Consider the following 26,856-nt stretch of genomic DNA (forward strand, 5'->3'; position numbering starts at 1 on the left):
CCCTTTACTCACCTCTCCAAGGATGCCCAGCTCTGTCTTCTTGCTAAAGCAAGTTAGTAGCTACTTACCCTTCCTGTGGGTTTATGCTGGAAGCATCCTGGACAGTGCATCTACCGCATGGTAACGGAGGTGACTGTCGGCCAGGCTACTGCGACTCGGCCCTGCAAACCAGTTCTTATGCAAGCCCTGGAGCATATAGCTCACCGGCCACCCGTAGAGCGACGGGCATGTCGTGGACGACCCAGCGCGCAGCTATGGTCGGCACACGCTCGATGGCCGAAACTGGGAAGAATACAAGGATCTGGGATCCAGCCTGCCGCCCAGTCGGCAGTTGATCGAAGATCGCAGGAAAAACTTAAATAAATAAATAAAAAATCCAAAAAATTAATCCAAACTAAAAGCCTCCAAGCCTTGGGGTATTCTCCTAGACTAGGCAGAAAAAAACTGAACTGCTTGGTGAAGGCTGAGAGGATATAGTCAGTGGGACCGCACCCTGGGCAGGGCAGTTCAGCTTTGAAGTTGTTAACACTTTCTGCCTAGTCACTCCTAAAGATAGGCTATCTCCCACTATGTCAAGATTAAGGCTGTGTCCATCCATGAACTCAGAGAAAAAGTTGTTCTTCATTTCTGTTATAAAATGTAGTTTTCTTCTTCACAGACGGGCACTGATGAGGCTGCACTAATGGGCAATGATAAGGCGGCACTGATAATATGGTACTAATGAAAAGGCACTGATATGTAGAATTGATGGGCACTGATAGGTGGCACTGATGGGCACCGATAGGCTACACTTATATGCAGCACTGATAGGCACCACTAATAGACACTGATAGGTAGCACTGGTGGGCGCTGATAGATGGCACTGGATAGGCAGCACTCATGAGGAGCTACTGACAGGCATTACTGATTGGCATCTGGCGGGCATTACTGATGGGGCACTGATTGGCACATTTATGGGCACGGATTGGTGTTACTGATGGGGCACAGACTGGCAGCTGATGGGCACTGATTGGCACCTATCATGGGGGCTGTGCAATAAATCTCTGACTGGGTGAGCCGCCGATCCGCTCTGCCTGTCAGCACGAACCAAGGAAAGCCCTTTACCGCCACTTCCTGGTTCACGCTGTGATTGGTCACAGCTGATCACGTGGTAAGGAGCCTCCGTCAGCAGTTCCTTACCACGATCAGAGATGTCATCCTCCCATCAACTTGGACCAGCTTCCCTGCCCCTGCTGAAGAAAAGCATCCCCACAACATGATGCTTTTATCAATATGGTTTAGGGGGATGTGCAGTGTTAATTTTTCACCACACATCCTCTGACCAGGGCACCTTCTTCCACATGTTTGCTGTTTCGCCCACATGGCTTCCCGCAAACTGCAAACAGGACTTCTTATTGCTTTCTTTCAACAATGGTTTTCTTTTATTTATTTATTTATTTATACATTTGTATTTCACTCTTCAGCAAAGCAAAGAGTACAGTACAACAAAAAAAAGTCAAAGCAATTAACAGTAGTAACAACAAAATATGCACATTTGGAGTCTTGTTTCTTTCTGTTACCATTAGCAATCCAATTACCTGGAAACCGTTAGTTCCGCAATACCAGTGTGTAAACAGGGGTCTGACCCAAACAGGCTTAAGCCAAAAAAGCAAGATTTAATTTTTCATAAAACCTAAATTTAGAACATAGATGGGGAACAGGGAGGAATGAGCGGAAAGAAAGAGGGAAAAAATAAAGGGGGGAGAGGAAAAGCAAAGATTTAGTGCAGGGGTTGGTGCTTGCCCAAAAGGCCAGAGGATACCTACCAAGCAGTCAATCATTATTGGGCCTGGGCCCGTATGATTCAAGGGGACAGGTACGAAGCATAATCCTGTGAACACTGAAAACCCTGCTAATAATACCACGGTTGCAGAATGTTTCTTCCTCATGTTTCATGGCCGATGTTAAGCGTTCCATATCATTGATCTCATTAACCACAGCAATCCATTAACCAACCGACGGGGGTCAGTGGGATTCCATTTTTGTGGGATGCACACTTTGGTTGCATTAAGCAGGTGGATCAGGAGGGATTTCCCATACCTACGTCTCGAGAGTGGGGTAATGTTTAATAAAAATGTCTCTGGGCGCATCTCTAGCGATAGATCAGTAAGTTTATAAATCAGCCGCCTGACATCCTCCCAAAAGGGCTGTACTGTAGGACAGTGGTCATCAAGCCTGTCCTCAAGGCCCGCTAACAAGTCAGGTTTCCAAGATAACTGAAATACATCACAGGTGATATCATTTGCTGCTCAGTCCTTGCAGTATTCTAGTCTGCATCTCCCCAAAGTATTACATAAAACCCGGCCTGTTAGTGGGCCCTGAGGACTAGGTTGAGGACTACTGCTCTAGGGCATGACCAAAAAATATGCAACAATGTTCCTGGTTCCTTTTGGCATTGCCAACACAATGGAGAGATAGTGGGGTAAAACCTATGGAGGAGAACAGGGGTCCTATACCAGGGAGTCAGAAGTTTATATCCTGCTTCCTGCTGGACAGGGAGGGCCGATGGGAAAAGTAAAGAACCCTATACCTCTGTGCAGGGGTTAGGGTCATGTCTATATCTCACTCCCATTTCCGAAGGAAGGGAGTGACAAAGTCCTCAGGTGGTTTGGAAATCAGAGAATATGACACTGAAAGCGTATGGCGCAAAGGGGAAGTCTGTAAACAGAGCTACTCGAACGGATTAATATCCACTAATCTAAAGGGGGAGAGATCATGGTCTGGATCTCTGGAATAGTTCTCCATCTGCCAACTGTCATAAAATTTTGAACTCGGAATTGGTTTGTCAAAAGAAAGTCTCTGAACCTTATATCCTCCAAGCCTGGAATAAATTCTTGATCACCAATTATCGGAGACACTAGATTAACGGTCTGTGGAATCGGAGACACCAAATTAACTGTCTGTGGAGCAGCTCCTAAGCAGCCCGTTTTGGCCAATACAGCCACTGTAGTACCTATCACAGTATGCTGTTTCACCTCTAGTGGGAGAGGTTTAGACTGCCACAGAAGTGTCTGCAGGGGAAGTGACGACAGCTCATGTTCCAGGTCTACTCACCCCCTTTCTGACTTATGTTTGATCCAATCCAATGTACGGGACATATGGATTGCATAGTAATACTTAACCTCCTTAGCGGTATTCCAGAGTCTGGCTCGGGGTGAATTTTATATATTAAAAGCGATAACCCCGAGCCAGACTCGGGATCGCATTGCAGAATACAGGGGAAGTTACTTACCTTGTCCCTAGATCCTGCGATGTGCCCCCGCTGTGTGTGCGAGCTCCTCCGCTGTGTCTCCTCGCTCGATTCACAGTGCTGAGTGCCGAGCTCCATTCCCTGCCATGTTGCGACGCATGGGGACGGAGTTCGGCGCCAAATTCAAAAAGTGAAACACACTATATACATACAGTATACTGTAATCTTACAGATTACACCCCCTTTGTCTCTAGTGGTCTGCCCAGTGTCCTGCATGCAGTTTTATATTATAAAAACTGTTCTTTCTGCCTGGAAACTGGAGATTGTCCATAGCAACCAAAAAGTGTCCCTTTACATCAAAAGTGATTTTAGACCAGCTAGAAAACAGCGATAATAAATTAGAATCACTTGCAGAATTGACGAAATTCGTCATCAAACAATAAAAGTAATGACAGCGACAATTCTGCAACTGAACAAATTTCAGTGTTTTTGATTTGATTACATTATTGAATAATTTTTATTATAATTACATTATTATTTGTTATAATTATTTATAGTTATTTATTATATTATAATTTATGATTTTGTGTTTCAAACTTTATCATACCCGGGATGTCTACTAGACTCTTGTTTGGACAGATTTAAGTGAGTTATTCCTAAGAATTGCAGGCCTACAATATAAAACGCCAAATTTCCATGCAAAATAATTGTACCACTTTCAGCACCTAAAACCAGAATCATACCGCCAGGGCTGGCCTTAGGTGTTCAGGCGCCCTGTGCCAGCTAATCCTGTGGCGCCCCCCCCCCCCCCCCCTCCATCCACAATGCCTAGGTACACCTTCCCTCACCACCTACTGTGCCTGTAGCCCCCTTTATTGCAGAAATACTACAGGAAATGGTCAGAGATTGCAAAACATACTACAGGAGAGGGTCAGAGACTGCAGACATGGTACAGGAGATGGTTGGAGACTGCAGACATTTGTACAGGAGATGGTCAGAGACTGAAAACATTGTACAGGAGATGATCAGAGACTGCAAACATTGTACAGGAGATGATCAGAGATTGCAGACATTGTACAGGAGAGGGTCAGAGATTGCAGACATTGTACAGGGGAGGGTCAGAGATTGCAGACAGGGTACAGGAGATGGTCAGAGATTGCAGACATGGTACAGTAGATGGTCAGAGATTGCAGACATTGTACAGGAGAGGGTCAGAGATTGCAGATATAACATAAGAGAAGGTCAGACTGTGGTGATAACACAGGAGATGGACAGAGACTGCAGACATTGTACAGGAGAGGGTCAGAGATTGCAGATATAACATAAGAGAAGGTCAGACTGTGGTCATAACACAGGAGATGGTCAGAGAATGCAGACATTGTACAAGTGTGTCCTAGCAGTGACCAGTGTGGAAAAACATTGATCACTGCAAACAGGAGTTTACAAGCTATAACGTTAAGTGCCAACAGGTCTGTGAAGCTCCCAGCCTCACCAGCTAATTCCTTCAAAGATAACAAGGAAAGTTAGACAAATCAGTGATAGCCGACACCAACTCCAGCACACATAGCTATAGAAACAGCTTAAAGCGGGGGTTCACCCGTACATAACACTTTTTACCCTTAGATGGATGCTCATTTTGTCTTGGGGAATCTAGTTGTTTTAAAATATGAGCTGTACTTACCGTTTACGAGATGCATCTTCTCCGCCGCTTCATTCCTATTTTGATTGACAGTCTTCCGAGAGGCTTCCGACGGTCGCATCCATCGCGTCACGATTTTCCGAAAGAAGCCGAACGTCGGTGCGCAGGCGCAGTATAGAGCCGCACCGACGTTCGGCTTCTTTCGGCTACTAGTGACGCGATGGATGCGACCGTCGGAAGCCTCTCGGAAGACTGTCAATCAAGAAGGAACGCCCGCTCCCGGAGACCCATACCCGGAAGCGACGGAGAAGATGCATCTCGAAAACGGTAAGTACAGCTCATATTTTAAAACAACTAGCCGATTCCCCTAGACAAAATGAGCATCCATCTAAGGGGATTGTTTGAAAAAATTGTTTTATGGGTGAACTCCCGCTTTAAGTTTGAAGCGTCTTGCAGAAGTCTAATCATCAGTCACCTTGCTGTGTGCAGTGTAAATAAAAACACAGATAAGAAGCAGTGTGAGAAGACGGAGGGGAAGTCATCCCTCCATCATTGTCAAATCTACACACAGGACAGAACACACTGATTATTAGATTTCTGCATTACCAGTGAGTGTGTGACATGATGATCATACCTTCTTCATTCTCAGGTATGTTGGATCCTCTGCATCCCGCCCTGCTCTGGTCAATATCATCTTCTCCTGATCAAATGTGGCGGGCTGGGCAACCGAATTGGCTAAGGGGGTGGTGATAGGCGGAGCAACTTAGAAGTCACGCCCTCCCACTCAGAAGAGCAGCGCTATTGGCTGCCTGACACACTGGTCTGTCTGTCCCTTTCACTCCAGCATGTGAAAGCCATGGGAGGGAGAGGGGGGGAAGCTGCACACCGCTCTGCACTTAACACCCGAACTTGCTTGCCTTGCCTTGCTGTCCGGGGCCCCTCTATCTTTTGCCAGGAGCCTGGGGAGCGACAATGAGGAGGAAGAGGTGACTCAAATTCTGCGAGCTGCGATGGCCGCACGGCGCCCCTGTTGCCCATGACGCCCTGTACGGCCGCACAGCTCGCACACCCCAAAGGCCGGCCCTGCATACCACCAGGGAGGTTAAAGGGGTCCCGGAAGCCAATTCCCCTTCTCTCCTTGGGCAGAGCAAGGAGCCAGTATGAGATGCGCTTGGTTTTGTGTCCCCATTAAAAGTTCACAAATTCCGCTTTAGTTGCATGAAGGAAAGAGCAGGGAATGGCCACTGGGAGGGTTTATAAAAGTCTTGGAAGTACTGTCATTTTCAGAATGCTATTACGTCCGAACCAGGTAAACATTTGCTGGTGCCAGCGTTTCAGATCTATCCTGGTTGATATTAGCCACGGAAATTATTTTTTTCTTTAACCACTTCCATACCGGGTCTATTTTGGCACTTCTCTCCTACATGCATAAATCATAATTTTTTTGTTAGAAAATTACTCAGAACCCCCAAACACTATATAGTTTTTTTTAGCAGACACCCTAGGGAATAAAATGCCGGCCATTGCAACTTTTTATCTCGCACAGTATTTGCGCAATCATTTTTCAAACGCCTTTTTTTGGGGGGAAAAACGGTTTTGTGAATTAAAAAATAACAAAACAGTAAAGTTAGCCCAATTTTTTTGTATAATGTGAAAGATGAAGTTACGCAGAGTAAATAGATACCTAACATGTCACGCTTTAAAATTGCGCACACTCATTTTACAAGTTACAAATTTAGAGTTACAGAGGAGGTCTAGTGCTAGAATTGTTGCTGGCGCTCTAACGCACGCGGCGATACCTCACATGTGTGGTTTGAACGGCGTTTACATATGTGGGCGGGACTTACGTGTGTGTTCGCTTCTGAGCGCGAGCTACCGGGGGATAGGGGCGTTTAAAATAGTTTTTATTATTTTATTTTTTATTTTACTCAATTTCTTTTATTTTTACACTTTTTTTGATCACTTTTATTCCTATTACAAGTAATGTAAACATCCCTTGTAATAGGAATGGTTTGTGAAAGGTACTCTTTATGGAGAGATGCAGGGTCAATAAGACCCCACATCTCTCCTCCAGGCTGGAAAGCATTAGATCGTGAAAAAAAATTCACCGATCTAATGCTTTCAGCCACGATTGCGGCTGTGTTTACATTCCAGGACCCGGGCATGACGTCATAACATCGCGCCCGGGCCTCCGACGATCACAGAGATGACTGGTGACCATCTGGTCACCAGTCTACTCTATGGTTTCCATCAGACGTCGGCGGATCGTTTCTCCGGGTCTCTGATGGCAAAGGAGAGCCCGGAGAAGCACCGGATGGCGACGGGAGGGGGGGGGACGTCCCCTCCCGTCGCCTATAGGAACGATCAAGCGGCGGAACCGCCGCTATGATCGTTCTTATGGTGCAGGGATTCGCCGGCTGAAAAGATGGATATCTGAATGATGCCTGCGGCTGCAGGCATCTTTCAGATATCCCCACTGAAAGTCCAGGATGTCATATGACGTCCTTGGGCTGGAAGTGGTTAAATTTCTCTGACAAAGATGGTTTAAGATATATGCCCAGATATTTAATTTTCTTTTGGGCCCACAAAAAGGGAAAATTAGAGCTTCTGACTTGGCTTTCTTTTTTTGCCACTATTCCATAAATGCCAGATTTGTGGAGTGCACGACTAATAATTATCCTGTGGACAGATTCTCCCACCTGAGCTGTGGATCTCTGAAGCTCCTCCAGAGTTACCATGGGCCTCTTGGCCGTTTCTCTGTTTAATGGTCTCCTTGCCCGGCCTGTCAATTTCGGTCAGTGTTTCTCAATTCCAGTCCTCAAGGTGCACCAACAGGTCATGTTTTCAGGCTTTCCATTATTTTGCACAGGTGATTGGATCACTTTCACTGCCTTAGTAATTACCACAGCCGTTTAGGCTGGGTTCACACTACTACACTACTTTCATCCTACTTTGCTCTGTGTTCAATGTTTCCCTATGAGAGCGTCTTGTAGCGTCCTACACAAGTCGGTCCGACTTTGAAAATGCTCCCTGTACTACTTTTGGTCCTACATTGATCCTACTTCAGGCCCATTGAATATCATTGAAGTCGGACCAAAGTAGTATCCTGTTCATGAAAGTAGGATGGATGTAGGACCAATGTAGGATAAATGTAGGACCAATGTAGCAGAGCAAAGTAGGATGAAAGTAGTGTAGTAGTGTGAACCCAGCCTCAATCTGAGGGAAATCATAAAAACATTACCTGATGGTCCGCCTTGAGGGCTGGAATTAAGAAACACTGGTTTAGGTGGATGTCCTGGTAGGTTTACAGTTGTGCCATACCCATAGGAAAGGCCTAGCTCCCGGGGCAGCGGCCTAGAGCGGCGTGCTAATGTCATCACCCGTCCTCAACTGGCTTTTCTGGTAAGACTAAGCAAGCACTAATCTTCCTATATAGTGGGGGAGATGTGGACCATATTACAGTGGGGGAGATGTCTGTGGATATTACAGTGGGGTCTATATATGGTGGTGATCCGAAAAATGTATGTGCGTTATTAATGAAAATTAGTTGATTAAAAAAGAAAAACGATTAATCGAACACGAAAAATTTAATAAGCAACAGCCCTAAAAAAAACATTTATAATTTTCCTTCCACTTCACAATTATGTGCCACTTTGTGTTGGTCTATCACATAAAATCTCAATTAACCACTTAAGACCCAGACCTTTAGGCGGCTAAAGGACCTGGCCAGTTTTTGGGATTCGGCACTGCGTCGCTTTAACTGACAATTGCGCGGTCGTGCGACATGGCTCCCAAACAAAATTGGTGTCCTTTTTTTCCCACAAACAGAGCTTTCTTTTGGTGGTATTTGATCACCTCTGCGGTTTTTATTTTTTGTGCTATAAACAAAAATAGAGCGACAATTTTGAAAAAAATGCAATATTTTTTACTTTTTGCTATAATAAATACCCCCCAAAATGATAAAAAAAAAATTCCCCTCAGTTTAGGCCGATACGTATTCTACCTATTTTTGGTAAAAAAAAAAAAAAAAAAAAAAAAAAAAAATCGCAATAAGCGTTTATCGATTGGTTTGCGCAAAATTTATAGCATTTACAAAATAGGGGATAGTTTTATTGCATTTTTATTAATTATAATTTTTTTTACTACTAATGGCGGCGATCACTGATTTTTTTCATGACTGCAACATTATGGCGGACACTTCGGACAATTTTGACACATTTTTGGGACCATTGTCATTTTCACAGCAAAAAATGCATTGTTTACTGTGAAAATGACAATTGCAGTTTGGGAGTTAACCACAAGGGGGCACTGAAGGGGTTAAGTGTGACCTCATTTGTGTTTCTAACTGTAGGGGGGTGTGGCTGTAGGTGTGACGTCATTGATTGTGTTTCCCTATAAAAGGGAACGCACGATCAATGACGGCGCCACAGTGAAGAATGGGGAAGCTGTGTTTACACACAGCTCTCCCTATTCTTCAGCTCCGGGGACCGATAGCGGGACTCCAGCGGCGATCAGGTCCGCAGGTCTCGCGGGCAGGGAGCGTTGGACTGGGTCGTGGGTGTGCGACCCATGGCTGGGCACTTAAAGAGGACGTACCTATACGTGCTTGTGCCCAGCCATGCCATTCTGCCGACGTATATGTGCAAGAGGCGGTCCTTAAGTGGTTTAAAAAAAAATAATTTCTGTTTTTGGTTGTAACATGACAAAATTTCAAGTGGTATGAATACTTTTTCAAGGCATTGTACATGAGAAAGGATTCCCATAGTAATATGATTTATCTAAAGGGACAGCACATCACACTCTTTGAGGTACAATGTTCAACACTTGTGACTGAGCCAAGGGATTAATCATTGCTCTGCTGACTCATCTGGCTGTGCTTAAAACGTAAAAGATACCTAAAGCTCCACTTGCTGGATCAACTAGAGAATGCAAATATACATATTTACTAGACTAAAAATATTTTAATCATGCCCATAATAAAATGTACAACACTACTATACAATTCCTTTAAATAACTACATAACAGGCAGGGATAGAAAAAATAGGCACACTGATCTAAACTGTTTATAGTAAGCATGCTTGAAAAAAATATTTTTAGACTTTTATTTCTGTTTAGACTAGATTCACACTGCTGCAATCCAATTTGAGCCCTGGTTCACACTGATGCTACTTTAAAATCGTGCTACTTTACTTGAAGTAGCGCGATTTCAAAGTAGCAAGGTCAGCACGATTTCAGGTGCTACTTGATAGACATTTGTGTGGCTTCACACACAGATGTCTATAGAAATCGCACCTGTAATCGGCAAAAGTAGTGCAGGAACTACTTTTGAAAATCGGTGCGGCGCCACAAAATCGGTGTCGCACCGATTGGAACAGTGCCATTGCCGCCAATAGGCTGCGACTTGTCATGCGATTTGATCTCTCAAATCGCATGACAAATCGCTCCAATGTGAACCTAGGCTTAAACCGATTATCAGTGCAACGTGCATGTGGTTTGCATATTTTATGGGCCAAAAATACACTGGAATTTCACCGAAATCGTACAGAAACCTTTTCCAAAATCGCTCTGTGCTGAGTTGATGTGGACAAACAAATGCGATTGCCATTATCATGCCATCTTGTGCGACTTGAGTAACATCTGGAATTCCACTGGTGCCAATGGAGCCCTAATGTTTACAGGGAGTGCAGAATTATTAGGCAAATTAGTATTTTGACCACATCATCCTCTTTATGCATGTTGTCTCACTCCAAGCTGTATAGGCTTGAAAGCCTACTACCAATTAAGCATATTAGGTGATGTGCATCTCTGTAATGAGAAGGTGTGTGGTCTAATGACATCAACACCCTATATCAGGTGTGCATAATTATTAGTCAACTTCCTTTCCTTTGGCAAAATGGGTCAAAAGAAGGACTTGACAGGCTCAGAAAAGTCAAAAATAGTGAGATATCTTGCAGAGGGATGCAGCACTCTTAAAATTGCAAAGCTTCTGAAGCGTGATCATCGAACAATCAAGCGTTTCATTCAAAATAGTCAACAGGGTCGCAAGAAGCGTGTGGAAAAACCAAGGCGCAAAATAACTGCCCATGAACTGAGAAAAGTCAAGCGTGCAGCTGCCAAGATACCACTTGCCACCAGTTTGGCCATATTTCAGAGCTGCAACATCACTGGAGTGCCCAAAAGCACAAGGTGTGCAATACCCAGAGACATGGCCAAGGTAAGAAAGGCTGAAAGACGACCACCACTGAACAAGACACACAAGCTGAAACGTCAAGACTGGGCCAAGAAATATCTCAAGACTGATTTTTCTAAGGTTTTATGGACTGATGAAATGAGAGTGAGTCTTGATGGGCCAGATGGATGGGCCCGTGGCTGGATTGGTAAAGGGCAGAGAGCTCCAGTCCGACTCAGACGCCAGTAAGGTGGAGGTGGAGTACTGGTTTGGGCTGGTATCATCAAAGATGAGCTTGTGGGGCCTTTTCGGGTTGAGGATGGAGTCAAGCTCAACTCCCAGTCCTACTGCCAGTTTCTGGAAGACACCTTCTTCAAGCAGTGGTACAGGAAGAAGTCTGCATCCTTCAAGAAAAACATGATTTTCATGCAGGACAATGCTCCATCACACGCGTCCAAGTACTCCACAGCGTGGCTGGCAAGAAAGGGTATAAAAGAAGAAAAACTAATGACATGGCCTCCTTGTTCACCTGATCTGAACCCCATTGAGAACCTGTGGTCCATCATCAAATGTGAGATTTACAAGGAGGGAAAACAGTACACCTCTCTGAACAGTGTCTGGGAGGCTGTGGTTGCTGCTGCACGCAATGTTGATGGTGAACAGATCAAAACACTGACAGAATCCATGGATGGCAGGCTTTTGAGTGTCCTTGCAAAGAAAGGTGGCTATATTGGTCACTCACTGATTTGTTTTTGTTTTGTTTTTGAATGTCAGAAATGTATATTTGTGAATGTTGAGATGTTATATTGGTTTCACTGGTAAAAATAAATAATTGAAATGGGTATATATTTTTTTTGTTAAGTTGCCTAATAATTATGCACAGTAATAGTCACCTGCACACACAGATATCCCCCTAAAATAGCTAAAACTAAAAACAAACTAAAAATTACTTCCAAAAATATTCAGCTTTGATATTAATGAGTTTTTTGGGTTCATTGAGAACATGGTTGTTGTTCAATAATAAAATTACAACGTGGAGGCCGCCTATTAAAGACTTAATTTATGAGGTGTTTCCTGTGGGAGGAGGAGCCTATTGGAAAACAAGTTACCGGTAAGTAACTTGCATTTTTTAGAGAGACTCAAAAATGAAATGGGCATTTCATGAAGAAACCACTTAAAAGTAATTGTCTCTAAAAATAACAATCATGTCATACATGCCCGCTCTGTGCAGTGGATTTGTACAGACCAGCTCAGATCTTCCTCTTTTAGGGGCACTCGACCGGAGGGGAGGGGCTAGGAGAGCTGAAGAGGGACCCAAAAGCAAGCAGCTTGCTCTGGGGGCACCCCAACAGAGTCACAGCTCTCGGTGTCCATTCAGACCCTTGTTCGCCCCCCCCCCCATTGGTCGACTTTAAAATGACAGCAGTGGGAGGCAATGGCGACACTGCTGTGTCTCAGCCAATCAGGAGGAGAGTCCCGGACGGCTGAGGTACTTGTGGACATCCCTGGAGAAAGATGGAGCTCAGGTAAGTATTAGGGGGGCTGCTGCACACAGGTGTTATCTGAATGCATTCAGTCAGATAAAAGCAAAAGAAAAAAAAAAATACCCGACTTTACAACCACTTTAAAATTGGTTTTAAAAAAAAAAAAATACAAATCACACTATATTGTAAATCTATAACTGCACAATAACAATTATAGGATGAAGAAACCCTAGATAAAGTTTTGACTGCATAGAACATGTTTATTTTTTCCCCCACCAAAGTCACTAGAAACCAAGTAAAGATATTAAAAAGCGTTTACATCCGCCATGCACAATTTATGCACCAAATAAAAAAATCATATTTTGAGAAGCTCACAATGGCCATTCATATACTGTGCAGACATAAAAGACAGTGGACTGAAAAAAAAGGGGGGGGGGGAGAGGAATGAATGACTGTAAAAGTGCAATCCAGCAGTGAAGCCAGGCTAGGTGATCACCACATTGGTACCTATAGCACGCCGTTAATATCCGCAGAGGCAAAAGATCCCCAAAGTGTTTTACTTGTCAGAAACCAAATATCCACTATGTATCCCAATATTTCACTTCCATCCAAAGAACATGTCACACCTTAACTTCATACCATATTACACTGAAGGAGGAGCAAAAGGTGTCCAAAAATAAAATAAGCATCACATATAGGTTTTAACAATTTATTTGCAGCTTACATCTGTTTAATAGGATAAGAAAAATAATTTAAACCTCTGGAAATACTTTACCGTAAAGAAACAATTTCACTCCGTACATGCATAGAACAGATGGCAGCAAACGCAAAGATTTTATTATACACACAAATTAAATTCACTCGTGTTCTTGGATACATTTTACAGTGTCAGCTGTATTATGCTTATTACAAAATCCATTGATTTTACTTCTGTGTAATAGGAAAGGAGTTCTGGTCCATCAATTCTCCAACCTTCTCTTGAAGGACAGTGACCATTTCAGGTAAAATAAACACATGTGTGTCATCCAGGTCCTGGATAATAAATTTGACTCCTAGAGCGTTTTTTTCATCCAAGTATAAGAGGAACTGTTTCATTGCAGGATCACTGCATGAGGAAACATAAAATGGGAATTTGTTACAACAGGTAGCCAGAAAGTTCTTGACTTTAGCACCGCTAAACACTACAAATAGTAAAAGTATAAAGGCCTGTTCACACCAGCGCATTTTGGTGTGTTGTAGTGAAAAAGAAATCCTGCTTGCAGCACCCTTGATGTGGTTTGTTTCATCAAACCACGTGTTACATGACAGCCCATGTAAAATACGACGTGCACGCCACACCTAAAAATGGCAAGCTTGTGAACCGGTCTTGAAGCTTATAATGTACACATGGAAAAGCCAATGTGTACACTATAAGCATGGACAAATTAAACCACTAAACTGCAAATGCTTTCAGTTTGTTCCTGTTCTATGCGCTCTTATGCCTCGTACACACGACCGGGTTTTCCGACCGGAAAAATGCGACAAGAGTTTTTGGACGGGAATCCCAGCCGTGTGTATGCTCCCTCGCATTTTTTTGGGGACTGAAAAATTGCCAAAAACCTCCAGCAAAAAAAAATAAGAAAAAGAACCAGCTCTCTTTTCCCGTTGGGATTCCAGAGCGTGTGTACGAGGCATTACAGATGCTAAACCATCAGGACTTCATATTGGGCAGGATAATCGGGCAAATCTTTTTTTTTTTTTTAAAACAGCGAATTAAGCATCAGGTATTTTAAATTTCACTTTCCCAAAAACGAATATGTACTGTATTTACATTTATTGAAGTGCTGAGAACATAAAAGGGAGCTGCAAATTTGCAGCCCAGTGTACATTCTAAATAAAAGCTTGCCTGCTCACAATTTTTGTATTTTTTACCTTTAGTACTGCTTTATCACTCAAGAGATAACAGTAGACCATGCTTTAATATTTCTAGGGGGGGGGGGGTTTCAATCATCATCATTTTTTTTGTGAAAAGGTGGACTTACAATTTAAGCACGGCATAGAATAAAATAATGGTGGCCTGCATGTGTGTTAGCCCAGCCACTTGCTGTTTCAACCAGGGGTGTGTGAAGAGTGGGAGACAATTATCGCTCCATAAACAGAACGAACAAGCACAATCATTGCAAGAAAACCAAGAATTTATTTTAATAAAAGCTGCACATTTTTTTTTAACATGTTGAAGCTCATATGAGATTTTAGTGACAGTGTTTAGATCTACTTTAATCTCAAGAATTCATGGCCTGCCTGTGTAAATCAACCCTAAGGCCCTTTTCACACTTTACAACTTGTCCTACGATTTGGGACTGCAAAGTTGCTCTCCATGATTTCCAATGACAACCATTCATATTAGTACGACTTCGTCATGCCAACTTCAAAGTAGTCCCTGCACTACTTTTGTCAGACTTTGATGCGAGTTGAAAATCACAGCCATGGTAGTGTGAAAGGGGCCTTACTGTGACTTAAAGGCTCCTTTAAAAAAAAAAAAAAAAAAAAAAAAAAAAGTGGTTTTGCACAGACAGCCCCTATTCTCTTCCTTCTCGGGTCCCCAGTCGGTGCTCCTGGCTGCTCCTCTTCAGCCAGTGACCCCAATAGCAAGCCACTTACTATGGGGGCACTGGTGCGTACTCGCTTCCACTCCCTGCATCCATAAGCCTAGGTTCACACTGCTGTGGGTTTAAAATAGTGTGAATTCAGCTGAACTCGCACAATTTCATTCCTGCATGTCAGTCCAACTTTGGGGGCGAATTCAGAGACATCTGTGTGGGTTCCTGCAGAGGACAATTGAAATCATAGTTGCCAAAAGTAGTACAGAAACTACTTTTGGCAATCTGTGCGGCGCCACACCGATTCGGACAGTACCATTGCCGGCAATAGCTGCCGATTTGATATGTCAAATCGCATCAATGTGAACCTAGACAGAGCCGTGACTCCGCCCTGCATCCCGCTCTCTCCTCATTGGCTCACTGGCTATGATTAACAAAAGCAGGAGCCAATGTCTCAGCCAAGGAAGAATGAGATACCCGGGAGAAGCTCACCTCTCATGCTAGATCCAAAGGGAGCTCAGGTGAGTATTGGGAGGGCGGGGGTGGTGCACTAAACACCTGCATAGAATACATGAGGGTAAAAAAAAACATTGAGCCACTTAATTATGACCCATTATTAATGAATATGCTAGGATAGGGAAAGAAACATCCAAGAAAAGATAAGGCAGAAGTCCAGGGAATGTCATAATTTACCTCAAATAATTATGCTCAGATGGCTACCGTTTACTGTAGAAATTACATTTTTACTGACGCCAGATATTACAGTGCTGTAACAGAGTTCAATCTCTCATACCGTAAAGGATTATGTAATTTACAGTCTTTCCACCTCTTGTCCATTCACAGATTGCTACGCATTCTGTAAAAATATTATAATGATGTTTGTGAATGGACGTTAGGAGAGGAAGGTGAGTGCAAATAATAGCCATCTAAACATAGGATACTCAGAGGTAAATGGTAGGACTATTCCAAAAAGAGAAATAACGTCCTGGAGTTTCATGTTAGGCCCCTTTCACACTAGCGGAGCAATTGGGTCAGTTTTTCAATAGAGGATAACCCTCCATTATCCTCTATGGAGCAACAGGTGTAAAAGGACACGTGTACATCTAATAAAATCCACTAAAAACAGATAGAAGTCCCACTTCTGTGAAACGGATCTAGCAGACAGCAGTCGAAGGTAAAATTAGACAGGCGGTTCATTTACATCTGACTGCCCATAGAGGAGAGCATGCTATGTCTGCATAAGCAGAAGAGACATAGACCAGCCATCCGCCTGCTCAGCGGGGATCAGCGGACAGACAACCGGTGGAGTTTGGAAGCTGAGCGGAAGGAAAAACAGCTAAAGTTCAATGAATTATAAGGTAACCAAGTCCCAGACATTGCATTAAACAGGGTGCCAAGCTGCCCTGCTTTTTCCCAAAGTTCCGCTCAGCCCTCCATTTTTGGCCCTGCCATTTGGAGGATGCTTGTCAAGAGAGAAAACCTCCAGCCATATAGGTAGCAGTATGTCACTACAGAGGATTCCCAGTGATGGAACAACAGTGCTTAGCTATACAATAGACCCTGGCTCAGAGTACTGACTACCATTCTGAATCTGGGTCTTGCTTTGCAAACTATTGCTGTACTCTGAAACAGAGGCAGACATTCTGCTATATTTATACTACAATAAATCAATTTAAAGAACACAGAATTGTTTTATAAAAAGGAGATGGCATGCAACTTCCTTGGGTTGAGCTAAAAAAAACTATATTAGAACAAGGATTACAGGGATGGACTAGGAAATGAACAGTGCTTACCACTCCACCAGGACTCCTTTCATAACATTCACCATTTTCACAGCCAATGAAGAGCTAGTTCCTCAGAATATGCCTTTCAGTATTGTCCTGTCTTTGACAATAAGATATGATCACTAATGAAATGCAGATCTAAAATGAAAAGTAGTCCTTATCTTAGAAAAACGCTTGCTTCAAACAATTTACAGTCAACATTTTGCTACAACCTTTCCTGCTGTACTAACTGAACAAATATAACCCAACCAGACATGTTTCTTGGATGGAAGTGGTATCTGGGATGCAGTTTTTATCTACATTGAAAACCATAACATGATTTTAGAATATTAAGGGGAAAAAAAATATATATATATAGTTTTTTTTTAGATATAGAAGTTTGGAACCACAGGTAGGACCAAAGCTTTCCAGCACCCTTAAGTGTTTCAAATGTAAAGATTCAGCTGGTGACCTTAACCCAATATCTGGAGGTGCAAGCAGTGGAACTGGTGATATTACTTAAAAATAAAAATTATTTTATATAAAATAACTTACTTTAAAAACAAAGCCATATGAGTTACAAGGCTGCTTAAAAATGGTTACAAACACAGGGAGAAGGGCCCGTTCATACCGGGGATTGCACAGGAATTCACCACGTGTGCCATAAAATTCACTTCATTTGTGATCTACCTCTGGGGTGCCGTTAATATATTGGCACCCACAGTAGATCGCAAGGGCAGTGCGTTTGAGCGTGGTGCAGGAAAAAACACACGGAACACTCCTTTTTAACACTGTGTTCTGGTGTGAACCTGCCCTAAGCACATATCTAGAGTCTAACAACAAATGGCAAGAGTTAAAGTCCACATGAAGAAGTTGTTTGTATACCTAGTCACTTTCCGCACGCCCGCCCACAGTATGTTTACTGCGGGCATGGCGACATACTGGCGTTTCATTTTGTAGACTTTCACAGAGACTAAATAATATACACCGATTTTAAGAATCCCTTCGTTTTTTCAAAAGTTTCAGTATTTTTTTCTTTATATGGCAAAAAAATTAAAACCCAGTGAAGATTAAATACCACCCAAATAAAGCTGTATTTGTGCAACAAAAAAGAAAATTTTATCTGTGCACAGTGTCGCGTGACCGTGCAATTGCAAATCAAAGTAGCACAGTGCTGAATAGCAAAACATGGCCTAAGTCATGAAAAGGGCAAGACCTTCCGCACATCAAGGAGTTAAGCTTTGAGAAAAGAAAAAAAGGAAAAAACAAACTACATATTACAACAGAGCCTGCAAAAGTTTTAGCCTCCTGGCTGACAGCAGGAGTTTTGCCTCATCACACCAGACAGTAGATTTTGGAGGCTCTCCCCATTCCAGCCCCACTCCACTGCTAGGCTGTTGCAGCCTTTTTGATGTTTGAGAGGTCCTATATCTACCTGTGCCCCCTCTCTACCACTCAGCACAGGGCCAAACCCCAAGGTAGAGTCCCTAACCTTATAATGCATCAAATTGTGATAGAAATAGAAATTCGATCAAGGGTTAAATGACCTTTATTACAACATACACTCACTTTTCAATTGCTTGGTAACACAAACTGCAAATCAGCCAATCACATGGCAGCAACTCAGATCGGGTTCAAACTTGTAGGACAAACGCTCAGACACTGGGAGCTTGTGTCGCGTGAAAAAAAATCAATGTTTCCCTATGAGGGCCGTCCTAACTGTTCTGATACAAGTCGGTCTGACTTTGATCCTACTTCAGTCCATTGAATATCACCGAAGTCGGATCGCTGTCTTAACCGATTCGACTTTGGAATGCAACTTGTGCTCTGGAGGATCTTAAAGGCAAACTCCTCGCAAAGAAAAAAAAGAAAACACACTGCATGCCCCCCCCCCCCCCCCCAAAATCCATACCAGACCCTTATCCGAGCATGCAGCCCGGCAGGTCAGGAAAGGGGGTGGGAATGAGTGAACGCCTCCCTCCTCCTGAACTGTACCAGATCACATGCCCTCAACAAAGGGGGGGGGGTGCTTTGGGGCAGGGAGGACCCTGTGCCCCCCATTCCAAAGCACCTTGTCCCCATGTTGATGAGGAAAAGGGCTTCTTCCCGACAATCCTGGCCGTTGGTTGTTGGGGGGGGGGGCTTTTCAGAATCTGGAAGTCCCCGTTTAACAAGGGGGCACACAGATCATGGTCTCCCACCCTATGTGAATGAGCATGGGGTACATTGTACCCCTTACCCATTCACCTAAAAAAAAAAAAAAAAAACGCAGTACACAGGTCTTTAAAGTAATTAAGGCAGCTCCAGCGTCTCTTCCGACTTCTCCCCTCTCCGGTTCTTCTCCTCCGATGTTGACTCAACGCTCTCTCCTGCTCTAATGATGGGTGTGCGTCACTACTACGCCCATACCACAGGAGGTGACGTCATAAGGGACAGGTCCTCGGAATGACATCACCCCGGTGACCCTGTCCCATGCCAATATAAGTAGTGGCACATCGCACGCCCAGCATTAGAACGGAAGAGAGCGTTGAGAAAACATCAGAAGAACAGATGAAGAAGACCCAGCAAAAGAGCAAGAAGACCCGGCAGATGAACCAGAGAGAGAGCTGCGAATACCTGGAGAGAGGAGAACCGGTAGAGGCTGAAGAAGTCAGAAGAGATGCCGGAGCTGCCTTAATAAAATTTACTTTAAAAACCTATGTACTGTTTTTTTTTTTGTTACTTTTTTTGGTGAATGGTTAGGGGGGTACAATGTACCTCATTCACATAGGGTTGGGGATTGGGATCTGGGGGCCCCCTTGTTAAAGGGGGGCTTCCAGATTACGATAAGCCCCCCACCCACAGACGCCGACAACCAACAGCGTCTCCCCGCAGGGATGTAGTCCCAAGGGAGGGGGCGAGCACGCTGACTAACCCCCAGCCAGAATGGCTCGGATGATGGGGGCAAGCTTACAGAGGAGGAACAGGAAGTGAGAAATTCAGACTAAGAAAAAAAAATAAAAAATTTAGAAGGAAAATCGAAGGAAAAGGTACGTGAACCAACAATGCACTAGCTCAAAGGAACCTATTTAGAAAATAAAAAACGAACCTTTACAACCCCTTTTAAGGCAGTTCTGAAGGCAAAGAAAATGTGGGTAGTGTTGCATGGCCAAGTCATTTTCAGTCTATCACAGCACTGAAAACTGACCAGGTATTATAGGGGGATTGTATGGGTTAGCACAAGTGGTTAAAAAAAAAAGCTTTGGCTGGAATATACTGATATATTAAAATGCAAAACAGACTCCCTAAACTGATTACTGAAAGTCTGTGAAGAAGAGCATTCCACCTGCAGGCTGTTCAGAGTAAATATACATAACTCGGTTATGAATGGTGTATTCACACTGACACATAAGCCATGCAGAGAACACAGGGGGAACATTTCCAGGAATGCCTCTCTAAGGACACTTCAGAAACACAATCTATACACATTCATGTGTTCCCAACTACAAGTCAGTATCATTAATACAGCAGAACATATTTGTTTTCTGATTATTTCCCATTTAACCACTTCCCACCGTGTGGCCGACTATATACCACCACAAGGTGGCTCTGATCTGCCGGGAGACCGTCTATATATGGCTTCCAAATGCGTCACACAGGTGCCGAGATCGGCAGTCACAGAGACAAGGACATGGATCTCTGTGTGTAAACACAGAACTCCACGTCCTGTCAGGGAGAGGAGACCAATGGTGTGTCCCTTGTACATAGGGACAACCATCGGTCACCTCCCCCAGTCAGTCCCCCTCCCCCACAGTAAGAATCACCCCCACTGTACATATTTAACCCCTTGATGCCCCCCTAGTGTTAACCCCTTCCCTGCCAGTCACATTTATACAGTAACCAGTGCATTTTTATAGCACTGTTCGCTGTATAAATGTAAATGGTCCCAAAAATGTGTCAAAAGTGTCCGATATGTCCGCCGTAATATCGCAGTCGTGACAAAAATCGCAGATTGCCGCCATTACTAGTAAAAAAAAAAAAGTAATAATTCTATCCCCTATTTTGTAGGCGTTATAACGTTTGCGCAAACCAATCACTATACGCTTATTGTGATTTTTTTTTTTTACCAAAAATATGTAGAAGAAGAATATGTATCAGACTAAACTGAAAAATATATATTTTTTTTAAAATGGGATATTTATTTCAGCAAAAACAAAAAAAAGTGTTTTTTTCAAAATTGTCGCTCTATTTTTGTTTATAGCGCAAAAAAAAAAAAACTGCACAGGTGATCAAATACCACCAAACGAAAGCTATATTTGTGGGGGAAAAAAGGACGTCAATTTTTTTGGGAGCCATGTCGCACAACCGCGCAATTGTCATTCAAAGATGACAGTGCCGAAAGCTGAAATTTTGCCTGGGGGTATATGTGCCCAGTAAGCAAGTGGTTAAGTTAATCTGGAACTGGCTATATTCACAGTACTTTAAAGCTAAACTCCAGCCTTGGGCTGCAGTCACACTTGAGCTGAATATCTTTGGCTGTTGAGCTGGATTTTTTTTGTTCAGGCTTTTCTGTAGGTGCCTGAGGCTAGTGCATTTTTTTTTCAACTTCATTTTTATCCAAAGCAAAGCTAGTTGCTATGGAAAATAATGCGCAATCTGCACTTTTTTCATGTGCGTTGCTTTCTCTTCTTTTATTTAGAGCTCCAACTGTAGCCTTTTGGGGTCAAAAATCACTTAAAGCTTGTAGTGCAAAAGAAGGTCACATACTTTTTCGAGGTACAAGCAACACTGTGCTCATCAAGAAATAATTTACGGACAGTTTCACTTCCAAAAATCCTTTTATTGAAGCTTCATATGACAAGTGGTTAACAGATGGAGCAGGGGACAAAGAGGTGGACGGGTTTTGCGCAAATGTCAGCGCTTAGTCATTACCTCTATTTATTAACACTATGCTCAGATGTGAACAGCCACAACTGAAAAACCATAGGATTTTAGGATGTTGAGCTCAGGTATGAATCGGGCCTCACAATCAGTCGTGTACAGTTGTACAGGCTCCGCTCCTCTACTGAAATTGCTGACTCTGATCTGTACATGTCTACCAAAGTAGATCTATAAAATGTGATTGTAGACAGGTGGTTGAACTGGCTTTAACCCTTTTTCGCATTTTGTGCACACATTTAAAAAAAATGTTTTGGCCTGAAGATTACATAAAACCCCCAACCATACATTTTCTGAAAGCAGACACCCTAAAGAATAAAATAGTGGTAGTTCCAATTTTATGTCACAATATTACCGTAAATTTTAGTAAAAAGCAAACAACATGAAGTGAATATTAGGGCAAAAAAGCGTAATAAACTTCCCACATTTTTGGTAAAATACAAAAGACGAGGTTGCACTGAGGAAATGGATACCCAACATGTGAAACTTTGAATCTGCGTGCACCAGTGAAATGGCGACAAACATCAGTACCCTATATTTTCTATAGGAGACACTTCAAAAGCGCCCTAAAGGTCACCAGTTTAGTGTTGCAGAGGAAGTCGTGTGCCATTCATGCTTTTACTCTGGCGTGTGCGACAATATGTAACATGTGTATCGCAATTGAACTTTTCACACGATTTAGGAGTTTACATACGCATGTGCATATATGTGGGGGTGGGAGGAGGCGATTTAGGTGCTTTAGTGCAACTCCCCCCACCCCCCCCCCATCACTTAGGGGAACAAAGTCCCCGATGTGATGAAGTTGAGGTGACAGGTTCACAGGGGGTGTGTGGAAACAATCTGGCAGCAGCAGATCACTTTTACGGGGCTCTCAAAGAAGGCCCCAAAGTCTCCGTAAATAGAACCGGTCACCTGCCAATGCTTTCACATAAGTATGCAACACGAGTCTAACATCAAACGCTCCACACGTGAGGTATATCGTCAGGAACATCGGCGTAAGCGTAATAATTCGGGGGCCATAGTTCACATATCCTGGAAAGGCTTTTATAGCATCGCCTATGGAGAGTTTTTAGGTACCAAAGTTTTTGTGATTCTACAGGCATGCACAATTTTAAGACTTGACATGCTTGGTATTTATTTGACGCAAGCCATCTTTTATATTTTACTAAAAATTGGGTACAATATTGTGTTAACCACTTGGCCTTTTTGTATGCTTGTCATCTACACTACTCTATTATTGTGGACCTTCCATGCCAAACAGAAAGTCCCCTTTAACGTGCCCTTTAACGGTGGCTAAAGCGTGGTCGGCTAGTTCTGGGAGGGTGCACCTGAAAGTGGATCAGGGTAAAGGGCTGATAACAGCCACCCTTTACCACGTGATCGCTTTGTCCGATGATGGAGTGATTAATTGTCACCAAACCGGCACATGTCCGGTTCAGCACTCTCCTCAAATGCGATCGGTACAGCGTGTGAGGAGAAGAGAGCCGATGCAGCAGCGCGAGTTGGCTGGATTTGAAGTGCCCGATACATGCCCAACCATGCACATCCTGGGATGGTACTCCCTGCATGTTGGATCTCACTACGTGGCCAGGCTGTGTAAAAAAGTCTCACACATACGGTCTTGCTAGTAGCAGAATGTATTTTGGGGTGTCATTTTTGTTATATGTTAAAAATATCTTATAAAATAAACAACTTTTGGGGAAAAAAAAAAATTACTTATATTTTCAGACATCCTAGAGAATAAAATGGCGGTCGTTGCAATACTATATGTCACACAGTATTTGCGCAACAGTCTTGCAAATGACATTTCTTTTTTATGTTAGGCCGAGTAAATTGATACCAAACATCTCATGTTTCAAAATTGCACCCGCTCGTGGAATGGCAACAAACTTTGACCCTTGAAAATGTCTACAGGTTACCCGTTTTGGAGTTGCAGGAGTTCTTTTGCTAGAATTATTGCTCTCGCTCCAACGATCTCGGCGATACCTCACATGTGTGGTTTGAACACCATTTACATATGCGGGCACGACTTACGTATGAGTTTGCCTTTATTTTTACACTGTACCAAAAAAAAAAAAAAAGACAGTGTCTTTAATGTGAGCTCTGGGGTCATAGAGACCTTACATTTACACAAAGTCTTTCTTTTTTTTTGTTTTCCCCTTTCTTTTTAAATCCCCTTTAACCACTTATAGAGCGGAAGATTTGGCCGCTTAATGACCAGGCCATTTTTTTGCCATACGATTTAACTGACAATTGCATGGTCGTGCGACACAGTGCCCAAAGAGCTTTCTTTTGGTGGTATTTGATTACCTCTGCGGTTTTAATTTGTAATTTTTTGCGCTAAAGACAAAATAAAACAAACAAACAAACAAACACACACACACACGCACAATATTTTACTTTTTGCTATAAAAAAAAATCACCAAAAATGTTTTTTAAAAAACAAAATTCTTCCTCACTTTAGGCCAATACATATTCTTCTAAATATTTTTAGGGGAAAAAAAAATAAAAATAAAATTGCAATAAGCAGATATTGATTGGTTTGCGCAAAAGTTATAGTGTCTACAAACTATCGGAAAGATTTTCTTTACTAGTAATAGCGGTAATCTGCAATTTTTATCAGTACTGCCACATTGCTACAGACAGATCGGACATTTTGAGACTATTGACATTTATACAGTGATCAGTGCTTTAAAAATGCACTAATTACTGTATAAATGACACTGTCAGGGAAGGGGTTAACACTTGGGGTGATCAAGGGTTTAAGACCCCTTTCACACTGAAGTGTTTTTACAGTGTTTTAGCGTTAAAAATAGCGCTATTAAAACGCTCTCCATGCATCTCATTGGACCCTTTCACACCGAGTCCTGCAAGCAGCATCTTTGGAGCAGCTTTTGTGTGCTGAAAAAAAAATGCTCCAAAAACGCCCCTCTCCATTGAAATTAATTGAAAAGCGCTGTAAAAACACCTTACCCTTTCACACTGAGGCACTGCAAAAACACCCTAAAACGTTAGGGTCTTAGCGGTGCTTTACCAGCGTTTTTTGGGCGCTGGCAGTGTGAAAGGGCTCTGAAAGCACTCTGGCCTTTACATTGGGATTGCAGATGAAGCTTCGCTCGAAAAACGCCCCAGTGTAAAAGGGGCCTAAATGTGTTCCCTCAGTGTGTGTTCTCACCGAGAGGATAGGACTGACTAGGGGAGCAGACATATCGTTCTTACTTAGTACAAACGATATGTCTCTTCTCTCCTGACAGAAAATCGCATATTTTATTTAAATTTTTTATGTTTTTGTCATTTTCAAGAGAAAAATACATAAAAAAATGTTTTACATGTAGGAGAAGAATGCCAGAACTTGTCCAGATGGGAAGGGGTTAAACTTGTAAAAAAAGTGCCAGAAAAAGCCTGGTCAGCAAGTGGTTAAGATGTATGTGAAAATGCCAAACTTGGCCCAGAAGACAAGTGGTTAAACCCAGCCAAGTATCCAACCTAAAGGGAATTTTTCTTCTTAAAAGCCACATAAACTCTGTCGCGATACAAGGAAACAAAAGATGACATTGAAGGATGGCTGATATCCTAAAGAAAGGGGATCCAGCATGCGTGACATGTATGTGGGATGCGATATAAAAACAGAAAACATGCTTCTCCAAACACCGCAACCTACACATGTTGTTGTACTCCACACACACTACACCGGCTCACAGAGCAGTCAGCAATAGTGAACACAAACATATAGCAAGTGCGCACACTGTCTTGTCTGGCAGGCTGACTACACCACTGTCATCTTCAGCAGTCCCACCATCCCGCAGCACATACCTGATAAGCAGACACAGAACTCGCTCCTGAGAACACCGGAACTTCCGCTTTCAACGTCACTTGCGTGAGACTACTTCCGCTCTGCGTCCAAAAACCAATCAGCAGCTGAGTTGGCGTCTCCGAGCAGTGACTGATAGTAGAAAAGGATTCCTGTCTGTGACATAGAAAGGGCTGCGTGGCGTCCTCCCCCTAGTGGCCGTATCTGGTGTCACTATAGTCAGGGGAGAGACTGCATTGCTGTGCTGTGCTTTAATTGAAAATCCATAACAAAGTGTTTCAGATTCTAATCATTTGTAAATTAAAGGGGTTGTAAAGTCTTACTTCCTTTCCACCTTAAAGTGGAGGTTCACCCGAAAAGTAAATTTTTAACATTAGATTGATGCTCATTTTGTGAAGGGGAATCGGGTAGTTTTTTTAAAATCGAAGCTGTACTTACCGTTTTAGAGAGCGATCTTCTCCGCCGCTTCCGGGTATGGGCTGCAGGACTGGGCGTTCCTATTTGATTGACAGGCTTCCGACGGTTGCATACATCGCATCACGATTTTCCGAAAGTAGCCGAACGTCGGTGCGCAGGCACCGTATAGAGCCGCACCGACGTTCGGCTTCTTTCAGCTACTCGTGACACGATGTATGCGACCGTCGGAAGCCTGTCAATCAAAAAGGAACGCCCAGTCCCGAAGACCATACCCGTAAGCGGCGGAAAAGATCGCTCTCTAAAACGGTAAGTACTGCTTCGATTTAAAAAAAACACCCGATTCCCCTTGACAAAATGAGCATCAATCTAATGTTAAAACTTTTTTTCGGGTGAACTCCCGCTATAATGTATATATACATTAAGGTGAAAAACACTTTTTCTTACCTAAACCATTCGTTCCAGCGATGTGCACGAGCCCAGCGATGTCTCGGTCCTCATTGGATAGATTGATAGCAGCAGAGGCCATTGGCTCCCACTGCTGTTAATCAAATCCAGCGGGGGGGGCACGTCCTGCTGTCTGTGTCAATGGACGCAGCAGCAAGACTTACTGGAACTAAGGGGCCAAGCCCAACCCCTGAAAAACAACCCCACACCATAATCCCCTATCCACCAAATGACTTGGACCAGTGTTCAAAGCAAGGTCCATAAAGAGTTTGGGGTGGAGGAACTTGACTGGCCTGCACAGAGTTCTGACCTCAACCCGATAGAACACCTTTGGCATGATTTAGAGCAGCGACTGAGCCAGGCCTTTTCATCCACATCAGCGCCTGACCTCACAAATGCGCTT

At 43.2% G+C, this 26,856-nt stretch overlaps 2 protein-coding genes across 4 annotated transcripts in view; both read right to left on the minus strand.

Moving 5' to 3' along the window:
- SERAC1 (serine active site containing 1) overlaps positions 1-25,666 on the minus strand; it is a 112,585-nt gene extending 86,919 nt beyond the window's left edge. Inside the window, exon 1 of one of the 2 annotated variants that reach the window (XM_040350951.1) lies at positions 25,595-25,666. The gene's annotated coding sequence lies outside the window, so the exon portion shown is untranslated. The remainder of the gene's footprint in view (positions 1-25,594) is intronic. The other variant, XM_040350949.1, reaches the window with a different exon arrangement.
- GTF2H5 (general transcription factor IIH subunit 5) lies at positions 13,218-25,684 on the minus strand. 2 transcript variants are annotated; one of them, XM_040350953.1, is made up of 3 exons: positions 25,595-25,684; positions 16,895-16,985; positions 13,218-13,627 (listed from the first exon to the last, which is right to left on the minus strand). In XM_040350953.1, exons 2-3 carry the CDS (start codon positions 16,927-16,929, stop codon positions 13,447-13,449), a joined length of 216 nt encoding a protein of 71 aa, XP_040206887.1. In that variant the 5' UTR covers positions 16,930-16,985; positions 25,595-25,684; the 3' UTR covers positions 13,218-13,446. The 2 variants fall into 2 exon arrangements, with proteins under 2 accessions (XP_040206887.1, XP_040206886.1); XM_040350952.1 differs by having other exon boundaries at positions 16,895-17,023.
- Between the last annotated feature and the right edge of the window lie 1,172 nt (positions 25,685-26,856).

This window comes from Rana temporaria, chromosome 4, assembly GCF_905171775.1.
Source record: "Rana temporaria chromosome 4, aRanTem1.1, whole genome shotgun sequence".
Classification (NCBI taxonomy): Eukaryota; Metazoa; Chordata; class Amphibia; order Anura; family Ranidae; genus Rana; species Rana temporaria.